Source organism: Pieris brassicae, chromosome 6 (assembly GCF_905147105.1).
Source record: "Pieris brassicae chromosome 6, ilPieBrab1.1, whole genome shotgun sequence".
NCBI lineage: Eukaryota > Metazoa > Arthropoda > Insecta > Lepidoptera > Pieridae > Pieris > Pieris brassicae.
This window is the reverse complement of record NC_059670.1, coordinates 18,639,312-18,653,351: the sequence shown is the minus strand read 5'-3', so window position 1 is coordinate 18,653,351 and position 14,040 is coordinate 18,639,312. Positions and strand designations below refer to the sequence as shown.

At 31.2% G+C, this 14,040-nt stretch overlaps 1 protein-coding gene across 2 annotated transcripts in view; it reads right to left on the bottom strand.

The window, feature by feature from the left end:
• LOC123710813 (neprilysin-4-like) overlaps window positions 1–14,040 on the bottom strand; it is a 38,304-nt gene that overhangs the window by 7,754 nt on the left and 16,510 nt on the right. Inside the window, exons 3-8 of one of the 2 annotated variants that reach the window (XM_045663042.1) lie at window positions 8,470–8,612; window positions 4,670–4,915; window positions 4,271–4,473; window positions 1,622–1,798; window positions 861–968; window positions 169–313 (exon numbers count right to left, since the gene is read on the bottom strand). In XM_045663042.1, coding sequence (XP_045518998.1) covers window positions 169–313; window positions 861–968; window positions 1,622–1,798; window positions 4,271–4,473; window positions 4,670–4,915; window positions 8,470–8,612 — 1,022 coding nt within the window. Of the gene's footprint in view, window positions 1–168; window positions 314–860; window positions 969–1,621; window positions 1,799–4,270; window positions 4,474–4,669; window positions 4,916–5,613; window positions 5,744–8,469; window positions 8,613–14,040 lie in introns of those variants that run through there. The other variant, XM_045663043.1, reaches the window with a different exon arrangement.

Below are 14,040 nucleotides of genomic sequence, written 5' to 3'. Positions count from 1 at the left end.
GAAAGTTCCAATAGTTTTGCTGACACAGTAAGTTTAAATAAAATTGTCTGATCTTCTCTTGGGATAAAAAGTCGTTACTTATGTTTGATCCAAAATAAATTGTTCAGTCCTACTCAGTATCAAATCTGAATCCTTGGCTTAAATATCTACATAAAAAGTATATCTCACCAATAAGCAGGGGTTCAGTGGTTGAGAGCAAAGTCGCTAGTTTCTGGAGATAGGGCAGGTCCATGACGATAAGGCGGTCCTCGTGAGGATGAAGTTCCACTGATGTGTTGCTGAAAACCAGCTTCAGGTACTTGTCCCAGTCGTGCTGAACACATTGTAATTATCAAAAAAGGAGTAAAGGTTCTACATATTAGTGAAAAAAATAAATGTTGTAAATGCATTTGATTAATATTTAAAAAAATTAAGAGCTGAGTTGGACCCTCGCAAGTTCGAACCCCGGCTGTAAATCAAGGGACTTTCTATGTGGGCAATTAACACTTGCTTGTACAGTGAAGAAAAACATTGCCATGCCTTTGACCTATTAATGGCAGGCTCAAAACCTGATCCCCTACTTGCATATCAAATGAAAAAACAATGATCACAAAACAGATCCAGAAATGGTTAAATGATAGATAGTAAGTCTTTATCTAAAATTCTGCAAAATAGAGACCCATGACAATGTCGTGTTATTTTGAAAACAGTTTTTGATTAAAAAAAAATCTTCGAATAATTGGAGATTCAAACAACAGGAGAATTATATTTTTACGCCTTTGATTTTGAGAACTGGCAGTAAGTATAAATTTAGAGTAACTATTTTATGTCCTGAATAATTCTAATGAAGCTTCGGTTGTTTTAAGTGTAATGTGACATACCTCACTCCACTGTGCGGGACCAGCTCCAGTTCCCTGCACGAACTGAGACACGCTTACATCGTGAAACAGGTGTGTACCACTACGGCGGACTTCCATTGGGGTCATTATCTTTAAATCATATTTAAGATTTAAATTCAAAGGGCTACTAAATTTGTAAGGAAATAAACAAGAAAAAACATTATGTTATTTTTTCCCCCATTTTTGCCACAAATATCTACCATTTTACTATAGTACAAGCTTATTATAAGTAACATTTGAGCGATCCCTATAATGTCAAAATTATCATTCATAGATTGCCGAAGATTATCAAGTCTAAGAAATCGCTTGTTAAGTAAATTATCTTTCAGTTCCAAACACACAAATATTTACGCTACTAACCTACATAGTTACAAAAGAAATACATAGAAAATTTAAAAAAAAAATTGTTGTTGTCTTGTGCGAGACTTTTTCGATGAGCGTGGAAAGCACTAGCAATATACCAGGCGCTAACTTAAATCTTTAATTATCGACTGTGCAGTTCAACTGCACGGCCTAAGACTTAGGAGTACCAAATACACCCAGCTCTTTATTATTTTCCGCCTTGTTATGTTAGTTTTATATTCGTTTAGTGGCCATTATATTGTTATTGTTGATTACCGCGTTATAAATATAAAGATACTTTTAAAACGTAATTGAAAGTAAATCGCTAAAATGGGACTTTTGTAAAATCTCTTTCATGAGTAAACTTTTTATAACAAAAATTAGGTTTAAAATAAAGTAACCTTTGCTAGACTCTGGCTAGTCTGAATGATTTCATTTGCGAACTTCTCAGCATCAGTATCAGGATCTACGATGGTGATCATCTCTTTGATGTACTTGCGGTATTGTTCCAGCTCTTGCCCGAATTGCTCAGGCTGAAGGAGGTAGCGTTCGCTGAAGCCAGGGGTTACTTGCTCAATCTGGAATTATGTCATATTAGCAATGACACAAATTGTTTTTGGTGAACAGAAAAGTATAAGTTTTTATACTCGGCAACTAGGTTAATGCAGATATTAAATAAAATCATAAACATCTAAAACAAAACAGGTAAGGTAATTCTTATTGCTAAGAGAAGTTTTTTCTAGACGGCCCGGATATGTTGTTAAATTATTAAGAAGAAAATTCATAAATGTATTCCGTCTTATAAAATAAATTTTCAATGTGAAACTGACTTTATAGCTGATTTTCATCACTAAGATATGTCTCGCGATTGGAATAACACAAATAAATATAACCAGAGTTTCTTAAACCTTTTTTGCAAATAATAAAATGAAGGATTTACATATTGTAATGAATTATTGCAAGGTGCACGTAATCTCAGTAACAATGAACACGGATGTTTCAGGATGATCCACAAGGACGCAACTCGTCACGAAACTGTGCTGATCCAGCCGATAACGGTTGGAATTTTAATCTCCTCCATTGTATTGTATATTAGATGCAGCTGAGACAACATTCGGGACGAAATATTTGATTACATTAACTACAGGCTTAACAATGAATTATGTTTTAAGTAGCATTTAAATGACATAACACATATAACAAATAATGATTGGAATGCCTTCGTTTTTGTTCAGTATTAATATCACACCTTCTAATAATGATTAATGTAAAGATTCTTCAATTATCTGAATCTTTGCATCCCCATGTTGAAAAATTTATTTAGACTTTAAAATATTAACTATCAAATGCCAGGCTATGTTATTTATATTTTTACTTTCCTGTTTTTTACCACTGAACTAAATTCGTTGTTGGTATAGACATATGAATCCCCATAGATAAAACAAAAATAGATATTTTTCAGGCTTTTAAAGTATCTACTTTATTCGGCTAAGAAAAAAAATCAAACTAATATAGAGTAAGTTTGATATAGATTGTAGAGTATTGTTTTGCAGTCTAATTTTAAAAGACAAGACCAATGTCAAGAATCATAAGTATGAAAGTAGTAAGTTCACGCTTACGTAATACAGTTGAAGTGAAAGTTTTTGGAACTTTGCGCTCGAAAGGGTAATTTTAATAAGCGTTGTATAATAAACCTACGACCAAAAGTTAATTGCTGAAAAATTATAGCTTTATCACTAGAATATCTCTGAAAGTTGAAGGCTTGAGGGCGTGATAGAACGTGATTCCATTCAATTCTGCATTTATATAGTCACGAACGTATTAGGATTAGTCCTAATACTGAGTTTTTGCTGTTTTGCCTTTATTTATTGCTTGTATGTGTTTTCATCACATTTCTTTAATAATAATTTTAATTACTTCCTTCAGATTATTAGATACACACTTACATTCATAATCTAATCAATATACAGATTTTACTTTACAACGAATATATATTCAATACATTTTTAAATTCGTAACAAAATATAGTAAATTATTTAAAAATATTCTTTAGGTATTCGTACATTCTTGATTTCAATTAGGTAATGAAATTTTTTTTTTTAGCTCGATTATGATAAATTGTTGAAAATAAATACAAAATGCAAAAGTTTCTTCTATACTTCAGTGTCTTAGAACTTGACTATGTTGTGTACATTTGATCTTCTGGAGTTCCGACTCTGGATAGGCCAACATACAATTGCCCATGGGTATAAAATTCTTTGTGTAGATATTACTACGTATGTATATATACTGTACAACATTTATTTTGTTCCATCATCAATAGTTTCCACAGCGCACGCGATGACAGATTTTTAATGGATACTGTTTTCACACCTTTTGTTACATTATTGCATTTTTATCAGCCTTTTTTTTGAAAATGTATCTTTCCTACCTTATCTAATTTAGTATTTTTTTTTCTCACAGTGGTTGCCTGGATGAGATCGCTTGAAAGCGATAAGGCCGCCAGTTGCCCTACTTTCATTTACTTATGTTCAATTTGTATATTGTAATGCAACGAAGTTATAATAAATAAAGAAACATAAAATATATAATATAGCCAACGTCAGTCAGTGAAGATGCAGCTTAATAATGGTGAAATAATGTTTGTAATTGGACCAGTATTGTTTGTGTGAAAACATTACAAACATACATACAAAAACACATTTTTTTTTTGCAATTTATAATATTAGTATTGATATATATTGATTGTATAAAAGTCGTAACATCATAATATTTTTTTTACTTGTAAGCATACATGTTGTTTTAGCACTAATAAAAGAATTACCCTGAGTAAAATGTAAGGGAAAATAACATATCTATAAATAATGCACATATATACAACTATATAAGTTACCCGTAGCTTATTAGACAAAATATAAGACGTATATCTCATCGGTCCTGGGTTCAATTTTCAGAAAACTAATTACTATTTCGCTTTAAAAAGGCTCACCTATAAATTCACGAAAAACTAAAAAAAATCCACTGGGGAGTTAAATACTTCAAAAACTTACCACAACGCGGTTCCTGCTAGTGTTCCTCACATCTTCTGCCACCTGTACGCTGATCAGCACGTTAAGTCCCAGTCGTCGTCTCACTTTAGCTGACACGTCTTCCCAGGTGAAGTTGGCGCTGAGGGTGCTGGGAGGCCGCGGTGGTAGACTAAGACTAGTTAACAGTGCTTGTATAGGTTTGAGGCCTTCTACTTCCATTTTGTCTGCAAATATAATGAAAATAAGATTATAAATAATTAGTGGTCAATATATGTAATTCAGAGATTACTATTGTACATTCTTTAACTAATTGATGTTTATTGTACGTTTATCTATAAGGTTATTCCTCGGTCCTATTAACTGACTAAAAAATGCGAAAAACTACAATAATGATACAAAATAACAAAGAATAGCACATACCAGTATCAATACAAGTCCTGTACAATGCCTTTGCTTTAAGAACACTCTTGGGTAGATCCTCTCCATCACCAGCCTCCAGCACTTCTCTCAGGTCCGAAGTTAGCTGCTCCCGAAGCTTCGCCAGTTGGTCCCAGGAAGTCGCCCATTCTGGGACTGGATTCTTCTTAATCCAACCCCCACATGCGAATTCGTAGAAATCTGTGCATGGTTCCACATCTCTGTTCAGTGCTGATAAAACTCTTGATGCTGAAAAATAATAATTACTGTAAGTTATACAACACAATGCAGATATTGCACATATCTTTTATTAACATATCAAAAGCTTTTAGTTAGTGTGCCCCTTGAGAGGGGATAATTTATTTTCTCCCATATAACATTTACAACAATAAATAAGATTACAGTTGAGAAGGTATTGGGAGACTGGTTTCCAAACTAGGTAAGACCCTGTGATATGGATAACCAGAATCGCACAGAATGCTTTAAGTTCTCTTTAAATTTTGAGCTCGTAACCTTAATTTGTTTCCTCTATTTCGGTGTCAGTTTTCCCAACTTTATCAAATTTCCTTTATACTTAAAAATATAACAAAATTTAAGAAATAAATAAAAATTTCCATGTATTAATATATCATTTGGCATCACCATTTTCCAATTCACACCTCAACCATAACCAATAAATTGCTTGCAGATACATTATTTCTACATAGATTGCAAGAAATTAATTAAAATATGGAGATTTAGATGCCTTATTTTCTTCAAAGTCTCAAAACATGCACTCATAATACACCCGTTATACGCTGTGCAGATTTTTATTAATCATTTTATATTAATAAATATACAAACAATATTAATTCACATTCATGTTACTATTACTATAAACGTTAATATTATACGTATTTAGTAAATCACGTAGATTTTAAATGATAAATTAAGTAACAGATACATACCCACTTCAATTAATAACCACAAATTTGCGGCCATCTAGAAGCCTTTTTATCACAGCGGTTAATTATAATATATAAAATTATATTTTTGAACAAAGAACCCGTATTTTATAAGTGTGAAAAGGACCACTATAGAAAATAATATGATCTATTTTCATATTGTTTTTATATTTATGGTGTTCCAAAGAATTTAAGCGCATTAGAACTTGTTTATAATATATATTGTCCCTAACATAACAAAGCCACGTGTTGAACCACTAATTGTTAGTCACTATCATTAAAATCAGTGGCCATACAACGTAATAGGTTTCTTTATCGATATTAATTTACGATATAGTACCCAAAACCTGACAAATACTGAGAGTGACAATAACATTTTTTTTTAAATCTTATCCATTTTCCAAACTGCAATTCATATCAAATTTGGCTATTCTGTCCTTGACGTGCAATGAAGAAAGTAATTTAAATTATAAATTTAAACGTATAAGGCTTAGACCAAAATTATGATATAATATTTACTAATTAGACATAGACATTACATTTATTACTAACAAAACACACAGAAACACATAAAATAACAATAATAAAAAAAACATCATATATCATAATCCTTGTAGGGGTAAAACCTAAGCGCAAAACCGTATACGAAGATAGTTCATATCAATGCGCATTTTCTCATGGTTGATGCAATAACAGTAGAGTATTGATGAAAATGGCGCAGTTAAAAATTAATTGGTTCACACGTGCCATCTATGTTATGAATAATTAATTTGTGTACTAAATTATAGGTCACTAACAACTCGAGTAAACAATATAATTAGCATTCGTAATTATTAATAATAATGTTTTCCATTACTATTGCTCGCCTGGTTAATTATATTTTATATTAAATAGGCTTTGTGTTAAATGCGGATCAAGATTTTGCGAACATAAAGCAAATTTTAGTGTATCAAGTTAGTTTTCAAACGGAACGTGTGCATTTATTAAGGTGACCAGCCTGAATTTCAAACCCGACTTCTTGGATATCCCAAGATATCTTGCCTTGTATTACTTTTGAAGAATGAAATGATTATTAGCGTGAGACACTGTAGTTGATATATATTATAACGTTTGATATGGTAAGTACGATACAAATAAAATGAAGAATTGACCAATTCATATGACGAATAATGTCAAATGTTAAACTCCTTAAAGGCTAATTTGTGCGCCATTGTGTGTGGCAGAATATGCGAACTTACTATTGTACCACCTTACACATTTTTATACTATATTTTTTGCAATAAATTATTATTATTATTCGGTAACACTTAGAGCAATTGACTAAAATTTTATTTAAAAATATATTTTAAGACTAATTATGATAACTGCAAACCTAATACAATGCAACAGTGCTTTGTATATGATATAATTTAAAACTACCAATTGTACCTTGTATATCCGACATAATTTAGAGACTTTATTAATTGTAATTGTTTGAATTTGGAACTCGGGCGTAATATTTGATTTTTATTGAGTTTTATGACGATTTTAATTAGCGTGTATTATGCTAAAAGCTCTGTACTCATATGGCTAAGGAATTCGTGAGCTATTTACATAATTACAGCATAAATACAGCGATTGTGATGAATGCAGATGCGTATGCAAATAGGGTGGAACTTCTTCAATGCATTCTTTCGGTATTCAAAGCAAATGCCACATATCTTCTCGCTTATACATAATATGGAAATGTATTTACTTAATTATTATGTTATTGCAATGTGTATAGTACTTGTGAGGGAACATTCAGGGATTGTTACACGTTTACGCCTGAGCCGCTGAACTATGAAATATTTTTGTAAAAATATATATGGGTAAGTGGGTAAAACAATATGTTAGCCCTACAAGTAAATTCTTAGTCATGAAGCGCATTTTAACGAAACCAATTTCATAATAACGAACTGCAGATGAAGTGAGATGAATACGACTGTGTGGACAACTCATAAGAGTGAATTTTCCTATACATAAGGATTCCGTGAAGTAAATCTACCAGTGTTAATGAGAAATCTACACTTTTTTTTGCTTGGGGTCATAGCCAAAGATGTGACGACGGTACATTGTTATAATGAAATACTTATTAACCAATTATCATATTACGCGTATGAATTAGTTTATCGTAGAGTTTTTTCTTATAAACGTAACTACTCTTTATAATTCTATGTATCGATTTTTTGCTGAAAAAATATAATAAAAATACTATTAAGTACTAGTACTTTTATTAAATTACAGTACAGTTACTGTAGTAGAATGTAAGCAATGATTGTTAAGACAGTTATTTTCTGCATTCCCCGTAGAGAGCGCTCTGATTTATGCAGTTAATTCATATAACCTAATGCGATTACCCAAAACCAAAGTAAGAATAAAAATAAATCAATGGTGCTACAACCTTTTTAGGTCTGGGCCTCAGATTTCTGTATCTGTTTCATGATCTTTTCTTAATCTAATAGGCAAGTGCAAGTAGGTGATCAGCGTTCTGTGCTTGACGCCTGTTTGGATCTAAGGCAAGCCGGTTTCCTTACGACGATTTTCCTTCACCGTTCGAGCAAATGTTAAATGGGCACATAGAAAGACAGTCCACTGGTGCAGCCGGGGATCGAACCTACGACCTCAGGGATGAGAGTCGCACGCTGAGGCCGTATCGTCATAAAAATATCATTAGCAATAAAAACGTTGCGCCATGCTCCATTAGGCATTGCAACGGTGCAAGGCCATCTTTTGGCAACGGTATTGGAGTATATTTTCCTATTGCGTTATGTCTTTTGTGTACCATCTTCTGAGCTATAAGTTAGTTCGTGATCGATATTTTGTAGCTCAAGTACTTACCAGTACCAACACAGACTTCGCTAAGACAGGGTTTCGGGCTTGTGTACTCGGTGATAACCAACACTGTAGTATACACTCCTAATGCGATAAGGCATAGCCCTAAAGCTATGATCAACACCGATGAGCAGCGAACTGTTCTTTCTCTGAAAATAAAGGAATATATTAGCTAGTAATATATTAATGATTCTATATTTTCGAATAATAAGCTTTTAGGTGAAGACATATGTTTATTTCGGGATATATGTTATCATTTTTCAATAAAAATTAAAATAAAGATTGAATAATTATTTTGTTCTCAGCGCGTTCGACTAGTGAGACACAAATATTTTTAGTATCTTATACTGAAATAATAAGGCTTTATACTTTTCTTTTTATTTTCTTTCTAAATCCTCGGTTCTACAGTTCCTTTCCTACACTACAATGTACAATTGTTGTTTACTAAGAAGTTGATTGATATTTTCCTTAGTTTACACGAAATAAATTACTGAATGTACGCATAAATATTTGACAACCAATATGAATGTTAATCCTTTTTTCATTACTGGCATTGATCTTCATTTTTTAAATCTAAAATATTTCAATACTGTAGGTCATATACCTATATCTTGTCGTCTCGAAAACCTTTATTTATGTACGTAAATACTAATTTAATTTGAGGGGAAAGTTTACCGTATCGTCTGGATGAACATTAAATATTTGACAGTTACAAAATCCATGAAAATGTTGTATCGAATTTGACTATTTTAAAGATATTCGGATCAAAGATAAATACAACGAATCAAAAACCATGAAAATCGGTCCAGCCGTTCTTGAGTCTTAATTTTTTGATCAAACCGACTTTGTTTTATATTTTTTATTTATTATTGTTTAATATATTATTCACATATAAAAAAAATATACCTCGCTGCCTAAAGGGTTTCACCACAGTACAAAGTTTATTGAAAAAAAAAATTAATATACAAAACATTACAACAAACAGAAACTATTTTTTATTCTATACTATTCCATATATTTTACATTTATAGAGCCAAGAAATAAAATCCCAGGTTGGCTTAAAAGGTACCTTTTAATACGCATTATTATATACTGATTTAATTTGAGTTTCTCGATGAAAATTTTCAATTTAATTTCATGAAGCGCCGTTTTAGTAATAACCAATTACAATATTTGTGTCAGTCGACAATGTGACGGTTGTACGGAAGAGCTCTTGCAAATTGCTTATTAATTTATGATATTCAATTCTTTACTTTACGTACGATTATGACCTGACTGTTTTAGCTGTTGGGATGTCATGAGATTTAAATACGACATCTATTTATATTTGGATTATAATATAAAAAATAATAACAATAAAAATAACTACTTTAAATTAAGCCATGAAATGTGAATGAATTTTGTTAGATCAGCGTTTCTCGGAATTATTAAAAGATGTTACATTTGATAATGCTTATTATATATATAATTTTAAAAAATATGTACGTAAAATTTACAACTTTAAACTAGGGTTAATAGTTGCATAGATAAACAGCCACCTTTATTTATATGTAAAATGTATTTACATATTTATAATGTACTTTAGAAGTTTTCAGTGATGACTCTTAATATTAAAAACTTGTATAAGTAAAATTGTGTTTAATAAGACACACTGTTATATAGTTTAATTATTTTACGTCCTTGATTTAAGAACTGGCAGTTAATGTTAATTTAGATGCAGTTAGCATAATATGTATGTCTTTATTGATGTTCATAAGTGTAACGTTGTGCTAAATTAATTATTTTGAATTTTAGTATATATATCTTAGGCATTTATTTAAAGTTAAAAATAACGCGCTAAAAATGTAAGGACATATTGGGGAAGTCTTCAATTACATTTTATAACCAGATAAAATGGCTAAGATTTAAGCCTCCTGAATAAACCGGAAGTCGTGGTACAAATTGTCTTGTCTTGTATAAATGATGCTCGACGAGAATTTTTTAATCGCGCGTTAATAATTTACAGGCAATGAAATATTTTAATTGGTATTGCTTATTAATTGGTAGTATTACATTGTTTTAAATTATAAAGCTGTCCCGATATTTTGCGTGTTTTATTTTCACATCCAACCAAAGCGTGAAAATTTGAAAAAATAAAAGAGGAATAAAGACGCTTTTTACCTCGTAATGTTATATATTATCTCGATGTGTTATATAAATTGCATGACAGTATAATTTAAGAAGGAAGTCGGGAAATCGAGATCCGTTTGTAAACTTATGCTTGTAATAATTGTGAATTATCTTAGGTGAAAGTAAAGTGAAAGATTAACAGAGATACGCCAAAATATAAATATAATATATTAACTTAGTCATTTAACGCGATGACACTCATAAAATCGTAGGTTTGGGGTTCAATACTAATGAGTAACTAAAATCAAGTAATAAAATACGTTCTTGGAAGCTAACATTTGCAAAAAATTGTGTGTTTGGTTTTCAAAGTAAAAATGTGTTTTTAAGGAAAATTACGCATTTCTTGTTAATGATAATAATCACTTTGTTCTAACGGTGACTGTTCTGTGTTTAGTATTCAACGCGCGCCTTCCTTGCACATGTGCCAGCTTGATTTATTGAGATAAAATATTTTTTCACGTGAAGGTGAAAATATTTAAACATTTTATATTCTTTATTAGAATAGAACGGTGTAATCCCAGACCATCCCGGTGCTTTCCTTGCTAAAGGTAGTATCGCAATACAACGAGAAAATGATGCCAGCATTAAAGATAAAATGCTTTATGGACCAAGCTTTTTAAATTTATTAGATTATTTTTAAACAATTTTGTAGAGCTTTAAGACATAATATTTAATCATTATGAGTATTATTATTTAATTATTAAAATTATATAAATTGTTTGCATTAGAAGCACATAGTAAGTAATTATTGCATATATAAAGGAAAGTATAAAGTAACAATGAAAGTAAAGTACTTACAGTCATAAGTACTTCGTACTTCGCTTCAAATTTCATTGACCTACACTATCATTTGCAAGCTATAGTAAATATTTGTATGCATCTGAGCACTTCAGTAATCGAGACTCTTAGCACGTTCCAGCTATATTTTATTTTTGTACAGTGAACATAATATAAACGCCTTTTCATTTAGCAATAACCATTCCGTTAGTAACTAACAAAAACAATTAAAAACTCGACTGAAATATTGTCTAATTATAGTATGGCCTAGTTGTTTGATTGTGCGACTTTCATCCCTGAGGTCTCTCGTACTGAGAAGAAAAATCCCGTGAATGAATGATGACAACCAAACAGTTCACAATGTGTATCAGACACAGAAGGCAGATCAAACACTTATTAGAAAAAACATAAAACACATAAAAATATATGAGGCTGGGTTTTTGTCCAATTGTTTGTTATATATATATATATGTTCTATATTCATGTTTCATGAGTGATATGACGCTCACATTCCAATGAAACGTTCATAATATAAATACTTCTAAAATATTATTATAGGAGTATTTCCGAACTCTCATAACAGTTTATGATACTGTATTGAATGAATTGTATTCAGACAGGCGTATTGATTACTATTATAACATATCCGATCACGTAACTGTACCCCATGTAGGCGTAAGTACTGTATTCTTACACCTTCTATTGAGATCAAGATAATATATGTAGTTAAACACTCATTTAAGTTTTGATGTCAAAGTACTGTTACTAGTTAAATATCAGGTGAACAACAACTATTGAGATTGAGATATTATTACTTTTCATTAACAGATAATATATTTGTTGTTATGATAATACAATACGGTACAATACAATACTATAACTTAATTATCAGTGACAGCCCACCCTCCATGCTGGTTTAAAAAACTTTATTACCGTACGAAGACCAGATTACTCAACGCATCGAACTCCTACGGTCTTCCTCCAAAGAACAAAGTTAATTTCAATTTAAAATTCTTTGTTCAGACCATACAGCAAAACATTTTAAGATGGCAATATTTTTTTCTACATACATTTATTTACAAACGAAACATTCAACTTAATGAGGGTACTACTTAAAAGATAAAAATGTAGGTAGTTTCAATTTAACGGTTTTATCTATTAAGTTGACCATGGAAATCGAGCGCTAAATAAATATTATTATTAGGGACCGTGGTTGAATAAATACAACACTACATTTGTTCACAATGAATGAGGAAGGTCTACTCAGAAGCGAGGGTGACATCTAGTATGACATCAAAGGCTTCTTCTAATAACAATGATATTGCAAAACTAGTTCTATGAAGAACACTGTAAAGGACTGTATGACAAGTTGTTTTGTGGTAATATAAATATTGCAAAGGAGTTTAAAGTGTATTGCCCTTTTATTGAAATTTTCCTGTATTAATATATACGTACATACTTACAAGTATGTATACTCATATGACCGATGCCCTAGATGGCTTGCCGTAATAAATGTTTGTTTACAGTCCTCGGTTTTTAGAGTAAATTAACAAAACTGCTTCTATTAAGTATTAGTGTGAAGCAAGCAATCTACTTCTCTCACTCTAGAGCAAAATTATAGGTGGAAGAACAAACAAAGCACATCAAGCGACTCCTGACTGTAATACCTGAAAAAACAATTATTGTTTCACGTTACTGTCATCGCGTTGCGGCGTCATGCTATAAAATATCCTTCTCGTTTGCAAAATTTTAAATCGCTTTATTCAATTGCATATGACAACGATATGTATCCAATTCCACCCACACGATATTATGATGAAGGATCATCGTTCAAGTGATTCAGCGTCAGGTTCATTGCCACGGCGGAAATCGGTCGGTCAGCGGTTGTATTTAATTAAATCCGTGCACGTTCGCTACTTTCTAGCCTTTGAGTGCGGTTTGAGTCACAAGCGGTAGCGTGATATTTAGCTGTTAATATATTTTTGTTTAGCAAACCGTGCCAATTTTCATAAAGGTCGCATGGAAGAGATCCCATGCGCCATGTTTTTAAAGTTTTTTGTTAATATTATTACTGAATTGTATGCAAAAAGTGTAATAAAATAAATAAATATCGATCTTTGCCTAATATATTACTATTATATTGAATGTAACTAATCTAATGAATACTCTCATCTCTATGGTCACTTAATTTTTTGAAAGTCTTAAAAATTCACTATTAGAGACTAATATAATATACATTCGTTTAACATGCAAATAGACACATATAACATCTTGAGGTTTATAAATACAATTATACTCATTTTAAAGCTAGTCTTTCCGTGTCTTAATCTTTATATTATAAGCGTTGGATACAAACCTTATTTCATAAGATGAATTGATTTTATAAAACTAAATATACATCCGCTTTACCCTTAAAGCTTAATTATATCATTAGTTTTAGCTATAAACTTTATGGGATGATATAACAGTAATCATTACTGCCAACACCCCCCAATAAGGATCTCACTTTCTCTTTAAACTGAATCTGCTATCATAGCATACAGTGTTATATATTAAAATTATAAGTAGTCTATTCAATATATCATTAATTCATAGTGTATTATTTACCTATCCTTAATGGATGATTTGACT